The sequence below is a fragment of the Suricata suricatta genome, chromosome 9, assembly GCF_006229205.1.
Source record: "Suricata suricatta isolate VVHF042 chromosome 9, meerkat_22Aug2017_6uvM2_HiC, whole genome shotgun sequence".
NCBI lineage: Eukaryota > Metazoa > Chordata > Mammalia > Carnivora > Herpestidae > Suricata > Suricata suricatta.
Window position 1 is genome coordinate 62346908 of NC_043708.1, and position 21419 is coordinate 62368326.

The 21419-nt window shown below is 32.7% G+C and overlaps 1 protein-coding gene across 4 annotated transcripts in view; it reads right to left on the reverse strand.

The window, feature by feature from the left end:
- Positions 1–1085: 1085 nt before the first annotated feature.
- ARHGAP5 (Rho GTPase activating protein 5) overlaps positions 1086–21419 on the reverse strand; it is a 79786-nt gene continuing 59452 nt past the window's right edge. For 3 of the 4 annotated variants that reach the window (XM_029951541.1, XM_029951542.1, XM_029951540.1), the window contains exons 4-7: positions 12975–13052; positions 9996–10127; positions 9182–9287; positions 1619–5188 (exon numbers count right to left, since the gene is read on the reverse strand). In XM_029951541.1, coding sequence (XP_029807401.1) covers positions 4861–5188; positions 9182–9287; positions 9996–10127; positions 12975–13052 — 644 coding nt within the window. In that variant the 3' untranslated portion in view covers positions 1619–4860. Of the gene's footprint in view, positions 5189–9181; positions 9288–9995; positions 10128–12974; positions 13053–21419 lie in introns of all 4 variants that reach the window. The other variant, XR_003913184.1, reaches the window with a different exon arrangement.

Sequence of the window (21419 nt, forward strand, 5' to 3'; positions counted from 1 at the left end):
ATTCTGTGTCTCCCCCTCTCTCTGCCCCGTTCCTACTTCTTCTCTCTCAAAAATAAACAAACATTAAAAAATTTAAAAAAAACTGCAAGTACCTAAAACATATTAAATGATTAGGACAAAATCTTTAGTTTAAGATCATAAGAAAATTATCTAGTGAGTGCAGATACATAATTACAACTAACTAGTATGACTAGTGAAGCAAGGATTAAATAGGTCAATTGTTAAGCCTACATCACTTGTATTGGAATAAAATTTAATACAAAATAATTTTGAAAAAATAGGTCATAACCCTAATAGAATCTTAACTAAAAATGAAGCAAACTTTTAGGACAGGAGAGCCATTATTAAATTGTTCATTAATTTTTATGTGAGGCAAATAAAATTGAATAGAAAATTAGTACTGTGGGAATAGTATTTTTAAACCACGAACTGTGACAAATAGTTCTGTGACAACTATTCAGTGTTTCTTGTAGATCTTATTGTATCTAATAATAAATTATCTACTGTAGATATTACCTGTAAAATGACTAAACCAAAATTGCTAGCACTGTATTAATTTTAGGATTTATAATTTTATATATTCAACTTAGTAATGACTGAAATCTTAACTTTGACTACGATTAGCTTTCCAAAATCATTTCTATGCCTGAAAAATTTCTATGAAACACTAATATTAAACACTTTAACATTTAAATGATGTGAAAACTGTAGATTCCCCCACCTACCTACCCCCATACCCACAGATATAAAACTAATATTGGGGGTGGGGATGGAATCAAGCTCATAGGATGATGACACGGTTCAACTTAATAGTAAATATCCCCAAAGTTCACTAATTAGATTTTAACTAATGTAAAGCAAACAGGGTACCTGGATGTCTAATGATTAGATATTGGATAGGAGATAATAATGCTTATAGTTTTCTCAACTACATACAGATGTTACCATAAGAAATTCATTTTGAAGAGTGGTTCCTTCCCCTATTAAATCTTAGAAAATTTTATTTTCAATTTGATAAATTGAAAAGGCTGCTGAGAACTTCAAGAATTCAAATACAGTAAGAAAGTAAATAAAACCCACGAGTACTGAAACAAATCAGAAATTGTTCAGCCTAAGAATTAAGGTAATTGATTAAAATTACGAAATTCAAGAAAAACACAAAAATTAAAGTCAGAAAGATTTCACCAGATCCACAGAAAATGAGAACACATACCCATAAAGTTTGGCTTAATATTCATAAACCAATTAAGAGAAAAAAAGTATATTTTTCAATGTTAGCAACTCTGCTAAATAAACTAGAATACACTTCAAAATGTTTCCAGTGGCTCAAAAGAATGTCTAGCCACAGCTCAAAATTCAGGTCCAGGTAACAGTGGAATCAGAAATCTGTTAAACCAATCTTTTCCTGAACATTTAAAACTTAAATTTTCACCAGTATATGTACATCCAAAATGAATTTTGGATCTCCTCTCATGGTATAGCGTAACAGCTTAGCAATATACCTCCCTACTAAAACCTTCATCATACTGAAAATTTTATTTTCTTATTTTACTTACACAAAAAAGAAAATAGCTTTTACCAATGAAATGGTAAAATTAAAGGCAATTATAACTTAAAATTACACAGCTTCTTAATGTTTTATTCAGAGCATTCTTTATACAGAAGAAGCTTCACTGATATTTAATTTACTGCAGCATCCTGTGGGTGAAGCACAAAATTACATTAATTATAAACAAAGAAACAAAGCACTTTTGACTTTTTAAAATTATATATATATTTATATCCAGTTGACAAATAGCATCACAATTATTACTGTATAAAAAACTAAAAATCACCATGGAAGCTAAGGCCTAAATTCTTATTCCAATTGTTCCCTTTTGTTTATATCTAAGAGATATTAGAAATTAAATTCCAGTACCTCAAAAAAAAGTTCTACATTATTTACACACAGTATGGAAAATAAAAGCTGCTTTTTGGCTAAGTTAGATTGTGGTTACCTACACAGTATTTACATTGTAAATGTTAGGGGGGAAAAAGTACTACTAAACAAATACCATTTCAAATGGAAATACATTATGCTTGGAATTTTGTTCTAAAATTGTATATCCTAGTGTCTGTGAACAGAATTTGTCTTCCAATAAATCTACTAAAAATTTGAAAAGGAGTACCACTATGCACCTTTATATTGCTAATCTAAATACTGTTAAGTACAATATTGTAGTAACTACAAGTACTGAAGCTTAAATGAAACAATGGCAACATGTGTGTAGATGGAATTTTATTTAAAATTGTAAAATATAATGCCTTAATGTTTACCCATAATTATGAGACTATCTAATATTTTTTCATCCTTTAAGTCTCATATATAATATGTTCCTAAACAGTGAAACCTTCCAGTAACTTACCAAAAAAAAGTTTAATTATATTATTGTTCTTAGAATTACTTTTCTAATATTTAAAAACATATCTAAACCCTTGGCAAAAACAAACACAATCAATTCAGTGTAACAGACTGAGCTTTAAACTGTACTTTAATTTTCAATTAACTGAAACCTACAGGTTTAATTGAACCAAACGTAGAATTTTAAATGACCCACTATGAAGCTTTCCAAATCAATTATAGAATGCATAGAAAAGTGGAGATAAGTTTTGGGGAAGGTGTAAGGTAGTTAATATAGAAAATGGTAAATGCTAGTTTTAATAACAAAAATGGTACTTAATGTACATGAAAGTTAAATTAACAAAGTATAAAAGAGAATAGCTTAAATAAACTGGGATTCACATATTACAATAGCAAAGTCATGACCAAAGGAACTGAAGACAAGAACAGTTCTGAAAATTCTCTTTTCAGCCTACTTCCAAAAGAAATAGTCAGGCTTTTTTCCTGTACATAGTTTTGAGCTTTGTCTATACCATATATAGTAGAAAAATAAATTCTTTAGCAACCTAGAAACAGTTTATAAAACTCTTAAAGTTTAATTTTCTTTGCCAGACATGCCAATGTTAAACTGACAGCTATAAATTAAAGCTATATAGACAATAGGTTATTAATATAGAACAAGTTAAGAATACTACATTTACCGGATTTTTCTTTTTAAAAATTACTGTACTTTCTTAATTCCTGTGTGCTTTGCAATAGGAATAATAGGGACTTTGTTTTCTTAGAAAAGATAATAACATGTAAGAGTATAACACAAATCAGATAATTTATAATACACATGTACTTCAACAGCAGCCTGGTTGATGTTGACATCTTGATTCTGAAGTTAAAATGAGAAGTACAATACCTAGGACATAACAGTTGGGAAAGACAGTATTTATTTTAGGGGAAAATGGGAGCAAATCAAACTCTTAGGAGCCTTGAATCTCAAAATCATCTATTTACTATAATACACATAAGACAACCTTAAACTGTAGTATGAATGAGAATTACAACATGGACCAAAGAATTGCCTCTTTCCTACAGGAAAAGATAACCTAACAAGGAAAAACAAACCATTTTTTTTTCCTTTCCAGAAAATAATGGCATGGTTTGATAATAAATTTTGAATAAAGGCTAAAAATACTAATGCCAATTCTGAAATTTTAGGCCGTAATTTAGTATTCTGGTTGTATCTTTACTAACAAAATGTTTAACCCCCAAAGCAGCAATCATTTACAGCAAATCTGGTACCAACATCAAAAGAAAATAGTTTTAAAAAATGGTGCAAAAGCATTTTGGATTTTAGTACAACGTATCACAGAAAAGAATATTAATACAAGTTTGCAACTTTATATATACACATTCCAAAGAGGCTGTCAGTACCCAAAGTATTTTTATTGCTATATTAGCAATGGATTTTTGGATATGTTTTTAAGGGCCACATAAAAATAGATTCAAGGAACAGATTAAATTGAAGTCCTAGATTAAAATGTTTGGTTTAAAGAATTTTCTACAACAAATTTCATGTTTATGTATGAAAAGTTATATAACCTTATATGAAAATGTCATGAAGTATTTTCTACACTATACTAAATGTATTTCCCAAGAGGGAAAAAATTAAAATATCTAAAATATATTAGATTAAGATTACAAGACCATCATAGATCTTTTGAACATGCATCTGTTTACAGAATTAACAGTATACAAGATGTTTACTTCATTATGGACCATAAAGAAATGAGTTGGTGACAACTATCCTTTGCACAACATTATCAACTCACTTTAGCCACAAGTATATCCTTGGTATGCGTGTACAAGAAATATGTTCATTTATCCCTCATCAAATCATCCACAGGTTTATTTAGAAGTAAAGATGAAGGTGCAGAAATATGTTAAGTGTATTTTTCTTTCTTTCAAACAACATCCCAAGCATGGCATAAGTAGCCTGAAATTATAAAATACTTAACTGGGCTTTTAGTTATCTACACAGACTGCTAAAATGTAAATTAAGTTGCCCAAATTAGCACATCAAATAACAAAATCAGCCATAAAGCAGGCTGAAAAGCATTAAATGTTTCATATATGTGAGTTTTTAAATCATTTAATTTCTATAGAAAAATTTTATTCACAATATATGTGACAAAAAATGCCACAGGAATGATATACTGATTGCAATAAGGTTGCATGCAACAGCAGCTTTGTATTTTATAGCTATTTTTGTTTATAAAAATTAAACCTCTCCAGTCATGCTTATCACATGTTAGATTTGTAATGAAAATGAATAAGGAATTATACCATATAGTTCAAAGAGAAAATGTCTCATCATTTTGACTGTGAAATTACCTGTAAGAAAAATCAAGTATACTACTGAACCCTGAAACATGCATGCCTAGATTTGCTTTTTGTCCAAATTCAGGCTTTCTGCAATCATTTCCTACTTATATAATACCAAGAGGATCTGTCTGTAACTGTGGTTGAATCAGCTGAGGTTGCAAAGGTGGTGGCAACTGAAGCGGTACCATTGGTTCCACCAACTGTCCTGGGTTTGAAGGTGGTGGAGGAGCTGCAGTGTTCACAGTTTCCACAATTTCTCCGTTATAAAAGAAAAACTGACACTGCTGAATGAATGTTTCAACAACAGACTGATGGATCTTAGTAGTAGATAGAAACTCTCGATTTTCAAAATCGGGTCTCATCAAGGTTGGCCAAAAACAGATGGATAAGTTGTCTGCTGTCATTAGGTTGATTTTGTTTTGTTGACTAACCCTGAAATTATGACAGGAAAAAACAATTAGAAACCAATCAAAATTCATGGCAATTTAAGTATCATAGACCTCAAGATGATTTAGTTTTAAAATTTTTTATCTTAACTTCAAATTTAAACCATCTTTCTTCTTGTGCATTCTAAGATGTTCAACGACATTCTAGTAACAGAAGACAACAAATCCATTCCTTGTGAAAATCAAAGATAGTCTTTAAAAAATGTGGTGCCCAGGGGTTTTATAATTTACATAGAAGTCTCCTTACTGTGTGTAAAAAAAAAAACTTTTTACTCAGTGTAAGGACATGTGGCAAATTTTAATGAGTTTCTGGCAGAAAATTCTAACTGCATATCCAAATTCCTTGACTATTATTATGGGCTATGAAAAGACAAAGCATGGTATGCCAGCTCTTTGAACCTTGGAAAAATCAAACGTTAGAAAAATTACCCTATCATATCCTCCAAACAATAGACTTTTAATCTTTCAAAAAAATTAGTTTAAATTGCAAAAAAAAAAATCTTTTCAATCATTAAATATATTGTACCTTGCTACAAATTTAATTTGAAGGACAGTTCACAGAAACACTTTCCACCTTAAAATTCTTTATAAGAATTTTAGTAAGAATTTATTAATGATTATTCAGTATCAACAGATTTACATCTAGGTTTTTAAATTTGTGAGCAAGCACTTCTACCATTGTCTGTAAGGAACAAGAAACCTAAGAGGCAAATCTTAAATTACAAATCAAAGTTACTAAATTGGGAAAGAATCCTTTGATGCTCTTATTCCATACATAAACAAACAGCCCAGTATGTAGGGTAGTGGGAAAGTCTCATAATTAAATTTGCACATCAAAATATTTTAAATACATGCCTAAGAAACCCCTCCCCCCCAGCCACAGGAATTGCTCATCTGAGGTAAAATAATGTGCCCTAAAAATATGTGTTCTATGGTAAAAGTTATTACTATTTGTGAAGAGACAAAATTAGAATATTCAGAATAAAGTTAACTAACTATAGTGGGTCCAGTCAGGTGTTTCTATGCAGTACAAGTGTAGTTTCTGGAAAAAAAAAAAAAAACCAAACAAACAAAAAAACAAAACACCTATAAAGCTGAAAGACATTATAGTATGGTTATCAGGTCTAACTGCTCAGTCAAAAACTACAAAAGAAAGGTACCAAGAATGATATGAAAGTGCCTAGGAAAGGCTTCCTTGAAGAGGTAATGTTTATTTGAGTTAAGAGTGTTGGCCAATTGGTAAAATGGTAGGAAGGAAAGGTAATTCAGTCAAAACAGTGGTTCTTAACTTCAGTGTATATCAGAACCTCCTGGAGGGCTTGTTAAAACACAGACTGAGGGGTGCCTGGGTGGCTCAGTCGGTTAAGTGTCCGGCTTCGCTCAGGTCATGATTTCATGGTTCGTAGGTTCGAGCCCCACATCAGGTTCTGTGCTTACAGCTAGCTCAGAGCCTGGAGCCTGCTTCAGATGTGCCTCCTTCTCTCTCTGACCCTCCCCTGCTCCCACTGTCTATGTCTCTCAAAAATAAATAAAAACATTTTAAAAAATTAGAAAAAAACAAACAAACACAGACTGATAATTATGTCTGGGGTGGGACCTGATAATTTGCATTCCTAACAAGTTCTGGGGTGATGCTGCTGCTGTTGGTTTGCGAACTACATTTTGAGAACTGAGGCAGCTGTATTAAGATGTAATGACAGGCACAAATTAATACCTCTCATTAAGTACTATTAGTTTAATACAGCTACTTGCTGTGTGCTTGGGGTAAATGGAAAAAAGGTGTAACTGAAGAAGTAATAATTACACCACTTAACGTTGAACATTTTTTTCTTTAGGATATAGGATGTTATTCAATTAGAAAACATTTTTACAGAAAGATCATCCTTAGATCAGAATCACAGGAGGATCAAGAGGAAAACTGGCATGGAAAGAGTTTAATTACAATGAAACTAGAGTTATCTAAATAAGAAATGATAATGGCTAAACTAAAACAGTGGTGGAGGAACAAAAAAGAAAAATAATTACAGGTGAAAAACCTGATTCAACACAGAAACTCACTGAATATGAAGGCTGAAAGAGAATATAACAAAAGAGTAAAGCCATGAATTAATTTCTGCAATTTGTCAATCATCCATTATATATTTTTAATCATTCATTTCCTATACTAGAATTTAATAAGTGACTGCTTTATTCCCTTTCTGTGTCCCTAGCACTTTTAAGAATACCTGGCACAGAGACGTTCCCATTACAGTCCAGTTAAGCATTCCTTTCAAAATTTAAGTCTGATGATGTTATTTCTCTGCTCTACTCTTCAGTGGTCCCCCTACCATTCAGAGTGACAGGCATGTAATGCTATTTTCATTAAGAAAGTCTCATTCCTCACCTCCTCACAAATGTCAGGTGGAAGTCAACAGTGTACTCATGACATATACTCATGAAGCAATTTCCTTATCTTGTCCATAAAACATTTTGAAGATTAAAGCTAGACATATTACACTCTGAGAAGTACTGTCACACTATCTCTCTTCTCTTTCCAACCTTACCCCTTACTCTGTCCATCTTTCTCTCCACTGGAATCACAAAGTCCTCTGCCATTCCTCAACACATCATGTAGGCTTCTGTTGTATGGCTGTATTACTGAAGCCAACCATGGTACTGTCTAGTGGACTAGTACTGTGCTGCTTTGAATGTGCTTTTCCTTTGTCTTTTTTCCCTATTCTTTTATATAAAATTCTTACTTTAGCATTTTAATCTGGCCAAGCAATAATATATTTCAAACCATCCTTACACTTCATGTTGGGTAACATCTCTGACAGTACCAAGTACACATCTGTTATCATTTCAAGAACCATTTGTATGGTAATTCTCAAAAGACGATACTCCACTAATTATATGACAATACTAGTATGCAGTTATTTTCTCAGGAGGGAGACTTTAGAGAACAGTTCCCAGAAACCTTAAATAATTTTATACTATGTTGATTGCAACAATAAAAATTTAAACATTTAACAGATACAAACTGAAATATACTTGAGTTTCACCATTGATGTTCTAAGTTAAAAAAAATTCAATTCATTCAAGTGTCAATAGAAAATATTTTAAGGAGCAAACTTTTGAAAAACTTAGCACAAATACTAGTAATTCTATTTAGTCCCAAGAACAACTCTGTGAGGTGTTATAGTTCTCATTTTTATAGTTGGGAAAATGATGACTTAGGCAAGGGTAAGTAATATGCCTAAGGTCACATAATAAAAACGTTTCAAAACTGAGCCTCTCGGACTCAACAATCTGAGCTTTAAGCTATGACACAATACTACCTTTCACTTCATAAATGGTATTGTGAGAGTATCATTTTACAAAAAAGAATAAACTTGAAGCTTAACATATTTAGAGCTTTTAGTACAGGATTAATGTCCTGCATTTCAGGTTAACAGGATGGACAGTAATATGAATTTAAGTCTCTGATAAAATTTTACTATGTGGGCTATATCTGAACAAAATAGGCAAGATATACAAATGCAATACAGTGTGATAGAAAAATCTAGTGAAACTTCTTAATAAAACTCGGGGTCTACTCATAAGATGTGTCACTTATTAAATATGTGACAATGAGTATCTAATTTCCTTCTTTAAACCTCAATTTTTCCAACTTCAAATAGATTCATGTGATTAAGAGTCAATTCATACCTAAAATTCTGAGTCTATAGAAGAGAACTGTTGAAGAATAATAGTAATATTCTTACTACTTATATGATACTTTACTTACTATATATATAATCATTACATATACTAAAAGTCATCGTCATATACCTTTCTTTAAAAAAGTTGTGAAAAGCCCATTTTAAAAATCCAGAAAAAAAGACCCAAAATTGAACTATATGTTTAATTAATTTGTCTCCTTTTCTCTTATTAATAACCCAATTTAAAGTTGAAAGTTTAAAATTTATAGTGCAATTGCAAAAGCAAAAGATAAAAATACCTGTTTAGATGTGTTATTACATATCTGAATACATCATAGTTTACAGGATGAAATTTCTTTACAATTTCTTTCAATGCATGAAGACGTTCTGTTTTATCGGGGATTTCTGTAAAATTAAAGTAGAGAGAAATCTGTTGAAACTCACACATTTAAAAATACTTGATAAAGCTTCCTGCTTTGCTTATTGTAAAAGAAAATGAAGAATCTAACTGAAGCATATAAGGATAGGTAAACAAAAACAAAGAAAATGTTCTAAGGAACTTGGCTAAATACATTATCATATATCACAACATTCTTTTTGCAAGTAAAGCTTATCACAAGGTCAAAGTGACTCAGAGATCGTAATACTGAATAAGCACTATTTTCCTACCTTACTTTTAAAAAAATGACTTAAGACATAAGGCCAAAGTTAATTTGATTTAAAAAAACTTAAATACACCTGTGTATATACCATACACAGGTTAATATTTTAATGAACTATGTTACAGATACATTCATTTGAAGAGGTCATTTAATTTTCTTACAAAACCTCGACGTTTGAATTGAAAATACAAATTTCAAATTTCTAGTACAATGATCTTCAAATTGCTAGAAGCACTGAGTCACCTGAGAGCTAAAACTAAATATTCCTGGGAAATACCCCCAGATTTTGATCTTTGTTTACTTACAGGAAAATAACCTTTAAGAAAGAGTCTTAAAAGCTAAGCTTTTCTTAGCTACACATTCTAGTGCATGGCTGAGTTTAACACAGAGCAATCAATATATACAACCCACCATCATTATCCCTCTCCAAAAAAGGAGGCTTACAACTTACTTGCTGCTTCCAATAGCTCTGGATGAAGAGAATATGGAATTAAAGGGTCTGGCAGATCTGCAAAGAAAGCTTTAAGAGCTCCAGCTACAGCATTTACTGTTACTTCCATTGATACTAGACTGATATTATGATCTACAAGACAAAAATTTAAATTTATAATTTATATAATAAAATTTTAATTATAAGAGAAGTAAGCTAAATATAAGTACTTGTAGATCCAAATACTATTAGAGTCTTCTCCTCAGGCATGTTTCTTTACAGGTTGACTCCTCCATCCCCCAGTTGTTTCTTAAGTTTATTTTTTAGAGAGACAAAGAGAGCGTATGGGGAAGGGGCAGAGAGAGAGAAGGGGGAGGGAGAATCCCAAGCAGGCTCTGCACTGAGGAGGCTCCATCTCATGAACTGTCACATGACCTGAGCCAAAATCAAGAGTCAGATGCTCAACCAACTGAACGACCCAGGAGCGCCTCCCCTTCTGTTTTAATATAAGTTTGCCTACATAAGTGAAGAGAGAACCAAGCAGGAAGCATCTTCTATTACAGCAAATTTAAAATGCTGTTAGGCTTATTAGTATACATAGAACATTAGCTTTCACTCATTCCTACCTTTTAAAATATTTTATTTACACAAGCGACTTTATAAGGTCATAACAGGGGCATCTGGGTGGCTCAGTCAGGTGGATTACAGGGATTCTCTTTCTCTCACCCTCTGCCTCTCCCCCACTCTCTCAAAATAAACTTTAAAAAAGGCCATAAGAGGGACGGCTGGGTGGCTCAGTAGGTTAAGCATCCAGCTTCGGCTTAGGTCATGATCTCGTGGTTCGTGAGTTTGAGCCTCACATCGGGCTCTGTGCTGACAGCTATGTCAGGGCCTGGAGCCTGCTTCAGGTTCTGTGTCTCCCTCTCTCTCTGACCCTCCCGGCTGGTGCTGTCTCTCACGGTCTCTCAAAAATAAATAAAAAACAGAAAAAAAGAATTTAAAAAAAGGCCATAAGAAAACAGAAAGACAAAAGATAGGAATTAAGCATATAAATTTTAGTTTACACCTTCTAGCTTATACTTGTTGAAATCAAATGGGTTTACCCCTAGCTTATACTTGATTTTCTACATGAAACAGTTTGATTTCAACACTTTTCAGTGAATTTCTGACTTAAAAACAAAACTGGAATATACTAAAGGTGTATCGTAAGATTAATTTGCTATTAAAAGAATCATTTTTTCCTTTTATAAATATAATGGATACTTATGATAGAAAATGTAAAAACACAGAAGAAATTACCCCATCACTTAGAGACAATCACTGTTTATATTTGATTTATTGCGGCATGTTTCTTTTCATCTTTTCTCTACTCATTAAAAAAAATAGACATTACTGGCTTTTGTTTGTCAGGCATTATCTAAGATAATTACAATTTCATAAGCAAACTTTTAAAAACTTTTCTGTGTGCACTAGGTATCATTTAATTGTAATATAATTGAAAATTTGCAAGAATAGTACTAAGAACTTATACATCCTTAACCCATTAATAATCTTTTGCCCTAAACAATTTTAATGACAAAATATTCCCCCAGATTTAACAATTTACGTAACATTTTATTACTGAATATTTACATTTCATTTGAAAACATTAAAGATGCTATGATAAATACTATTATATACTAAAGCTTATTTTCTGAGGCTACATTTTCTATACCAAGAACTATCCGAAGAGTATTTATATGGTGTGTGTCACAGAAAACTCTTCATTATCTCGTTATTCATCCTAGTTCCTCTCATCACTCCGATTCTAGATATTAAAAAGTTAGGCTTTAGAAAAACTAATTTCCCTATAGCCCAGTGACAGAATGAGAAAACAAAACCATGAAGTATAATTCAAGAAGCCCTAGTATTGACTACAACCTGTTCTATCATTACTGTAAATGAAACTGTACAAATTTAAAATGAAATCCTATATATAGAATATATACTGAATACACTTATATCCTATATAAAGAATATACTTTCAAAGCTTTCACACCACTCAACAACTGACATTTTACCATTTTAACACACACAAATCCACATTATTTTACAGGGATATCTAGTATTACACTTACAAAGCACGAGGATAGGTCCCTGCCTCCTTTTAAAAAAATTTCAGAGAATGCTACCATAAATACTCTTTCAAGTATATCTTGGTAAGCTTACAAAGACTTCTGTAACAAATATTTGTAAGTGGAATTTCTGGAGCAAACTTACCTGAATTTTAATAGATATACATGAACTACCTATCAAAAGGCACCCACAACCAGCAGTGTACAACATACTTGTTTGTGTACACTCTATCAACAATTTTTTTCACTGTGGTAATAAATCAAAATGAATTTTGTTTTAGTGTTTATATCTACAAATCATAGAGACAGAGCGTATTTTCATATAACTTTCTTCTGAAGTGAACTGGTTAATCTACCCTGGATATTATTCCACACCTTCCTCAAGTTTATAATAGTTCTTCTTCTGGTTTTGTTTTAGCCATTATCTCACAGAGACAGTAGTACAGATTATCATCCTGTTTAGGCTTTCTACATTTCATATCAAGTTTAGGCCTTTGCTACTCCAAGATTATAAAAATATTCACTTATTTTTCCCCATAGTGCTTACAGCTTTACATTTAAAACTTTGATTTCCTTAGTTTTCATTCCTAATAGTTAGTTGGCACTAGAGCATGGAAAAAATTTAAATTGCATCTTTAAATAAGTACTATCTCTAATTACAAAGATGCTGATTTGTCATAAGTCAATTTACTGCTTTTCTAATTCTGGTAATGGATTTATAGTTTTTCTATTTCTTGACTGAGGTAAACATTCTATCACATATTTAAAATCCTGCTTCAAAACTCTTTCCTTTCAAAATCCCACATCCTTAGAAAATCAATCTTCCCACCATGAAATTTCAGTAAGGAAACTAATATTAAAATGATTTTTATTTTGTATACCTTACCTTGATCAAACTGCTTTTGAATATTGTCTTGATCAGTTTTGTTCCCACTAACACGGTAGAGTCCTTCAGTACATAATCCTAAAAGAATAAAGAAATATATAAGCTTTTATACATTCATATATACAACAAAGAATACACTCAACCTTATATACATCTTAGTAACTTACAAAAATATGGTGGTAAAATACTATTAATAGAATTTTTTGAGCATTTCTTTTGAAATTCTTAATTTCTTAAATTCTTAATTTAAAAACTTTTTCTCTTAAATCATTTAGGACATCAAGTAACACGCAAAATGAAAAAATATGTTTCTCCCTATTGCTTCCACTAAATACAGCTAAAATTTCCAAGCACAGTATATAAAAAGCAAACATCAAGATTCTGAATGATGGAGAGAAGATAGGCTATCGACCTTGGACTTGAAAAAGAAAATGATAGTGAGTTCTCTGGAGTTTCTTTTTATCTCACATATACTGGACTAGACAACTAGAAGCTTCAACCTAGAAATGCCACAGAGCATAAGCAAAAAAGAGAAAGAAAAACAAAATAACAGAAAACCAGCCACAACAAGAAATGCTTTCTCTCTCAAGTGAAAGGACTATGAAAAATGTACCTTAGAAAGCAAAAACAAAACTTTTACTATAACTGCCTTCCTCCAGCCAAAGACCATGAACCCCACTCCTCACGTATATGAGTGGTAACCCAATAGGGAGATTAGAATTCCACTTCTGCCCAGGAGTAAAAATGACAACCCCCCTTCCTCTTCCTTTGGTGTCAAAAGGGGTGAATAGAGACCAGAACCTGAGGTAAGAGGGAAACTACCCTCCCCACCATGGTAGTGTGAAGTAGAGGCCCAGGAAGACCAAGTAGGACATCAGGGCTTCCATCCCCAACTGCTGGTGCAGTATCAGAAGAAGTTTGCTCAAAGAGAAGATCCAAAGTCTCATAGTATAATATCCAAAATGGCCAGGATACAATGATAAAGCTAAAATTATTCATCATACCACAAACAAAAAAATTTCAACATGAATGAGAAAAGATAATTAACAGATACCAACACAAAGATGTCAGTTGTGAAATTATTTGACAAGGATTTTAAAGCAGCTCTCATAAAATATTTCAATGAACAATTATAAACATACTTGAAAAAAAAAGGAAAAGCTTCATAAAAAATCAGAAACATAATAAGAACTGGAAGCCTTAGAACTAACAAACAGAAACAGAATGGAGATGACAGAGGAGTGAATGAGTGACCTTGAAGATAAATGAACAGAAATTACAGTCTTAACAACATAAAGAAATTTATACTGGAAAAGGAGGAGGGGTAGGGGAAGGAATAAAAAAAGAAAAGCCTCAGGGAATTATGGACAGTAACAAAAGATCTAACATTTATGTCACTGGTCAAAAGTCTATACCTATTTTCTGTGTTCAACAGCAAGTTTCTTAAAACACTTCTGAAAGAGACTCAATTTCATAAGGCATTATACTCTTCTGGTCACAGGACTTACACAAACATAAAAACAAACCAAATCAAAGAAAAAGTAGTTATCTCAAACTTATTCCTTAACCAATGTAACAGCTTTTGCATGGGACGATATATTTTTAATCCCTTATTTCTTACTAAGTTATTAGAATTATTTTAGTTTTTACAAATAATACTTAACAATATGAAAGAAGAACGAAGTATATCTCATGCTGAAGGGGAGGAGTTAATGTTCAGAAATCTATAAACATAAAAGGGAAGCAAAAATCCAATTTGACAAAGTTTCACAGGCTAATGTTATATTTTAAAAAGTTTTAATGTTTATTATATGTTTTTGAGAAAGAAACAGAGGGTGAATGGGGAGAGGCGGGCTCCAAGCTGTCAGCACAGAGGTTGATGCAGAGCTCGAACTCAGGAACCTGCACCAAAGTCAGACACTTAACCACTGAAGTACCCAGGCAGGCCTAAGTTATATTTTTAAATGTTATAAAGTTTTACTGACATAGCCTGCATGAATTCATCTGAGATTTAAAAAATGACACACAAAAGAATTTATTTTATATGATTCCATTTATATCAAGTTCTAGAAAAAGTTAATACTAACCTTAAGTAGGGACTGGGAAAAGTGAGAAGAGTTATTTTGGTGGTTTGGAAAAGTAACTGGGTAGAAACATAAAGGGTGATGAAAATGTTTTCTATCTTGACAGGTGTGTGGATTAAACAGGGAAATGCATTTGTCACAACTCAACCTAAATGTACACTTAAATTTGGTAAACTTCACTCTAGGTAACTGGACCTTAAAATTTTTTTTTTAAACTGTGATAAAATTGAACTCTATTTAGCAGGTTTCAAATCTAGAGTAGTATATATACTTTTTGCACATTTCAGACTTGAGCAAATGAGTAAATGTGCGAAGAATAAAAGGAGAAAGGATTCTCACTGCTTGAGAAGGGAATTAATATTAATGAAAGGGGGACTAGAATTAAATGTACTGTACTATGTGTGGTGTTAGATTAAAATTGAAGGTAAAAACATAAACTCATGGTTATTAACAAACTGCTACAGAAATAAGTACAGATACATACATACATACATTTATTTCTTAGCTTTCCTAGCATTTTTTTTTGCCAAGACAGTTCAGAGGCAGCCCCAATATTGATTTCTAAATACCATTCTCTACCAAAACAAACCAGAGCAATCTGGAGAAAAGGCAGATTCCAAGGAGGAGTATAAGCCATGCCTGGTACATCTTGTGCCAGTAAGTTGAGGAAGTACTTAAGAACTATAGGAACATATCTTAAAAGGACACAGGGGTCATGAAGGAGCCCAAGCTAGGATGTTCTGAATTATATTAATGCATTGTAACTCACTGGATATAATAAGAACACATGAACCCAAACCAATATAAATAAAAAGCTACTAAATTAAAGTTTTAACTTCAGTGAAGAAGTATGGCAGACACCACCAAATAATCAAAATTACTGGGACAAACTGATACTCTGTCGCAACAGGTATGATGTACTTAAAAAGACACAACAACCTTGGTGGCATTTCTAACAAGAATGCATAATTCAAATCTAATAATGAGGAAAACATCAACTTCAAATTGAGGGAGAAAGAGGAGTTCATTTATACAGTGAAATGTCAACCAATAAACACAGGAGAAATTAGAGAGATTTAAAAAAAATCAATGAAGGCTAAAACTAGTGGCTAAGAATCTGATGATAATCTCAAAAATTCTTTTGAATTAAAGGGGCTGAAAAAGGGGCGCCTGGGTGGCTTAGTCAATTAAGCTTCCAACTTAAGCTCAGGTCATGATCTCGCGGTTCCTGAGTTTGAGCCCTACATTGTACTCTGTGCTGACAGCTCAGAGCCTGGAGCCTGTCTTCAGATTCTGTGTCTCCTCTCTCTGACCTGCCCGGCTGGTGCCGAAGTGCATGCGCATGCTCTCTCTCCCAAAAATAAATAAAAACATTTAAAATAAATAAATAAACATAAAAAAAATAAAGGAGCTGAAAAAACACAATCACTAAATGCAATACACCTAAATTAAATTATATCCTGGACTGCTCCTCTCATAAGGAATTAAATAACCCCAATGTCAATAATGCTGAGGTTGACAACTCCTGACACAGAGATAAGCATTTAATACTACTTGCTAGACAAAAATTTTAAGGTACTTAATATCCACATTAAAAATCTTGCCTTCCATTTACTAATAATTAAATGATGTGAAAACAAAAAGAACAAACAACAACCCCAACTCAAGTATGAAGATATTAATTATCAAGCTTTAGTTGGGCTTAAATCACCCAATCCTATCATGGGTCTCCAAGCAATATACAAAGGCATTAGAAATCTATTCCAATATTCTAAAAGCAAATTTAAAGATGCAGATGTTGAAAGTAACTTTAAACCAAGTCCTCTTTTTTCCTTTTATTAGAAAAGTAACTAACGCTTGTGCTGTACAAAGTTATTGGTATCTGAAGCTCTAATATGATCCAAGTTCTATCTGAGCTGCTAAGAAAGAAAATAAGAGTTTCAAAGCCTGTTTCTGTATACCTTCAGGATGAAATAAATCCACAAATTTAATAAATCTAAATCCACAAAATAGATTACATAGTGTAAGAGAAAAGTAAAGTGTGTAGATAATACATAAATTAGACAAACATGTCCATGTGGAAATGACATCAGTAAAGAGACGGAGATGGGAATTTCAGGGCTTGGTTCCTCCCCAAAAAACAACTAATAAACTGTCAAAAAGTGTCGGCATCAATTTTTACAGAACTATGAAATCTAGTAAAAAAAAAAAATCACAACTATTAGAAACTTTGGCGAAGAAAGCAGCTTGTAATTGTCCACCTACCATACGCTTATACTTCAGATTAGCAACAACCATAACAATGGCTGACTGCACTCTGGGCAAAGGTTGCAAGTGCCAAAGGAAGCAATACAGATCTTATGAAGGAAGTGTGGTAACAGGTTTTGACCAGTCTCCCAGAGCGAACAGCACAAGGGCTTACTCATATATTTCACTCAACTTGAAGTGTTCTCAAGGCTGAGGTAGCTTCACTGGCATTTAAAGGCACAAGTATTGGCTGTAGCAATGTGGAGACGGGCAACAGTCAGGACCAGCAATGAAAGGGAGGACCAGCCTATCATGGAAGATGCTGGCAAAGGAGACAGTGGGAGTTTACAGATTTTAAAAGCTTCTACATATACTGGGAAATCAAGAAGCCCATATACATAACCAAAGCAGGATACATCCTTAGAAAATGCCCGACAAGATTAGAAACTTTGACCTCTGGCTAATCACAACCTCTGCGCAAGCTGGAAGTGAAGGCTCAGGCAGTTATAAGTGCCCTGGGTAAGTGTTACAAGAGTAAGACAATACAATGTGCAAAGACTTGGAAAGAATTTTTTCCAATGACTTCAGGCATTTAAGCAAACTGTCAAAACACTAGCTAACCATTAAGCTAATGGAATACAAACTTCAGGGGCCACAAATGACAAAGAATACAGACTTTAAAACAGTAGGTTAGGAAAGACCCCAAACAAGCAAACACAGCCAATAAATAGCAACAAAAACCCTGGTAAGGGAGGAGAATCTGATTTCCAGAGGTAACACAATACTCAAAACCCCTTCTTTTCAACAACATATTAAGAAGCATAGAAAGAAACAAAACTGGTAGGCTCAGAAACAATATGGTATGCTCAAGAACAAAAAGAAATGAACATAAACTGTCCATGAAGAAACCCAGTCTCTGTACTACACAAAAACTTTAAATCAACTGTTTTTAAAAAAAACCTGATGAAGTGAAAAAAACCAGAGGATGACAATAAAGTGAGTATCGGGGTGTCTCAGTGGCTCAGTCGGTCGAGAATCGGACTTCGGCTCAGGTCATGATCTCGCGGTCTGTGAGTTTGGGTCTGTGAGTCTGAGCCCCGCATGGGGCTCTGTACTGACAGCTCACAGCCTGGAGTCTGCTTCAGATTCTGCCTCCCTCTCTCTCCTGCTCATGCTCTGTCTCTGTCTCCCCCAAAAATGAATAAACATTAAAAAAATTTTAATGAATAAAATGAATATCAATAAATTCAAAGAAATTATAAGAAGAACTTAAGAGAAATTCTGGAACTGAAAAGTAGAATAACAAAAATGAAAAATTCACTGGAGAGGTTAAAGAGCAGATTTTAGCAAAGAGAAGAAATAATCAATGAACTTAAAGACTGATCAATTGAGATTATCCAGTCTGGGAGCAAACAGAAAAGGATGAAGAAAAATAAACAGAGCCTAAAGAGATTTCTGGGATACCATCAAGTTTATCAACACATGCACAAGGGCTTTCCTAGATGAAAAGGAAAATATTTAAAGAAATAATGGCTGAAAACTAAGAGAAAAAAAAAAACAACCAACACCACAAGTGCATACATCCAAGAAATTCAAATTTCAAGCAGGAGGAACTCAAAAAGACGTACAATGAAAAAACAAGAGAAACAACTGAATCATATCCTAGGAATCCACATTAAGATTAATTTCTCTTCAGAAACCAGAGGTCAGAAGGCAATAACAAAAGGATAAAGTCCTAAAAGAAACTATCAAGTAAGAACTCTGTATCTGGCAAAACAAAAATGAAAAAAAAAAAAAAGACAATTTTAGATAAATAGAAGTTGAGAAAGTTTATCAAGAAATGCTAAAGAGAGTCCTCCAGGCTGAAATAAAAGTGTATCAGACACTAACTTGAAGTCATACCAAAAAAATAAAATATCTAAAGTCAAAGTAGTTACAGATAATTTTATAAACCAGTAATATTGCAATTTTGATTTATAGCATCCTTTTGTTTCTCTAGGATTTAAAAAAATGCATGAAACAATAATTATATATCTTTGTTGCACACATGTATCTTAGGATACAATAGGAACAAAATAAAAATAAATTTTACAAAAATTTACTTCATCAGAAACATTTACAAAATTTACAATTCACGTCAAAAACACTATGAAAAAAGACAACATATAAAGCGGGATAAACACATTTGCAAATCATTTGCATGATAAGGGTCTAGTACCAAGAATATACAAAGAACTCTCATAACCAAAAAAGAAAAAGACAACCCAATGTAAAAAGTGGCAAAAGACATTTCTCCAAAGATATACAAATGGCCAACAAGCACATGAAGAGATGCTCAACATTATTAGCCATTAGGGAAATGTAAACCAAAATCACAGTGAAGTATAACTTCATACACAGGAATGAAGGAATTATGGCTATACTAAAAAAAAGAAAAACAACAAGAGTTGGAAAGGATGTGGAGAAATGGAAACTCTCAAACACTGGTGGAGAGAAGTGAGAAAATGGTAAGGCCTATTCCTCAAAAAGTTAGACATACTCCAAGGCATATACTCTAAAAGAACTCAAAATAGGTATTCAAATACCTGTACACAAATCCATAAAAGCACTATTCACAAGAGATACAAAACAGAAATAACCCAAATAGTCATGAACAGATGAACAAAATGTGGAATAGAAGGAGTAACTACATTCTTAATGGGTACAGGATTTCCTTTGGAGTGATGAAATATTTTGGAACTAATTAGAGGTTAATGGTTAAGCCACTCTGTGGATATACTAAATGCTACTGAATTGTACACTTTCAAATGGTTAAGTTTTAAGTTATGTGATTTTTACCTCAAAACAACAAAAAACCTAAAAAGCCCATATTGGGGAAAAAATCAAGTACTGGTAGCTTATTCAAGCTAGATGGTACACAATTAAAAATGAATTCTTATTGCTTGACAGAAATGTAAAAACCACTGAGGGAGGCAGATGGGTCAAGAGTAGTATTAAGGCATAATCATATTTCAAGAAAACTGCACAATGAAATATGCATTTAGATGAAATAAAACATACTCTAATCAGTTACCTTAAAAATTAAATTATCTGATTATCTGGCAATGCTAAACCAACAAACTGGTCAATACAATATACTGTTATACTCATCAGATTCTCTCTTAGGAGAATTTGGAATTGGAGACTCAATGATATCTGGTTAGCTCAGGATGTAATTAAAATTGAAACATAAAAAATATAGGATGTGTGAATAGACAAGGTAAGTCTTAGGGAAAAGGACACAGAAAAACAGATGATACTATTACCTGTATTCTAGTCCACTGAGGATCGATACTCTTGGCTTCCACAGATAATTATGCTTTCAACTAAGTGTCTTTTTTTGCATTTAGTTTCTTGCAACCAAAATAAGTTAGATTTTAAAAGCAATTCTTAGGCTATGGAATTTAGTTGTTTTTTCTTCTAAGGGCTCAAAATTTTTAAGTAGAAGAGACATCTGGAGGTAGGGATTGGAAGCAGTAACATTTTTAAAAATGTGATTTTTTAAAAAACTATCTTAATATGGTATTGACACTGGAAAATATATGGAAGAAAAATACTAAGGGCAATATTTAGCAATTAATGGCATGTGGGCACAAAGGGTGAAAGGAGTCAGCTTAATGAAATACCTTTGCCCATGTAACTGGGAAAAACAAACTGGCACTATCAGAAAAAAAGGAAATAAAGAGAAGGAAGTGGCTTGGGGGAAAAATAACTGAATTTTAATAATCCCAAGAAATTATATTCAAATAGAAATGTTTAGTAGGCAGTCAGAAATACAGGAAAACACTGGGGGTGAGAAAAAGATCTGGGAGTTATTCTCTTAGACATGATATCCCAAGCTTCAAAGAAAATGTCTAACAGAATAGGCATAAAAGAGATGAACATTAAATGAGACAGATATATCTTCCTCAATTAAAGATGTACTTCATAAATGCAGAAAAAATATGAACATGGAGACCTAACAAGTTGTGTTTTGATTTGAAACAGAATTTAATATTCCTTAATACAATGCCTATTATGTGCCGTGTATTAGAATATGCATGTAAGACATAAAATATACTGGTTCTGGATATGA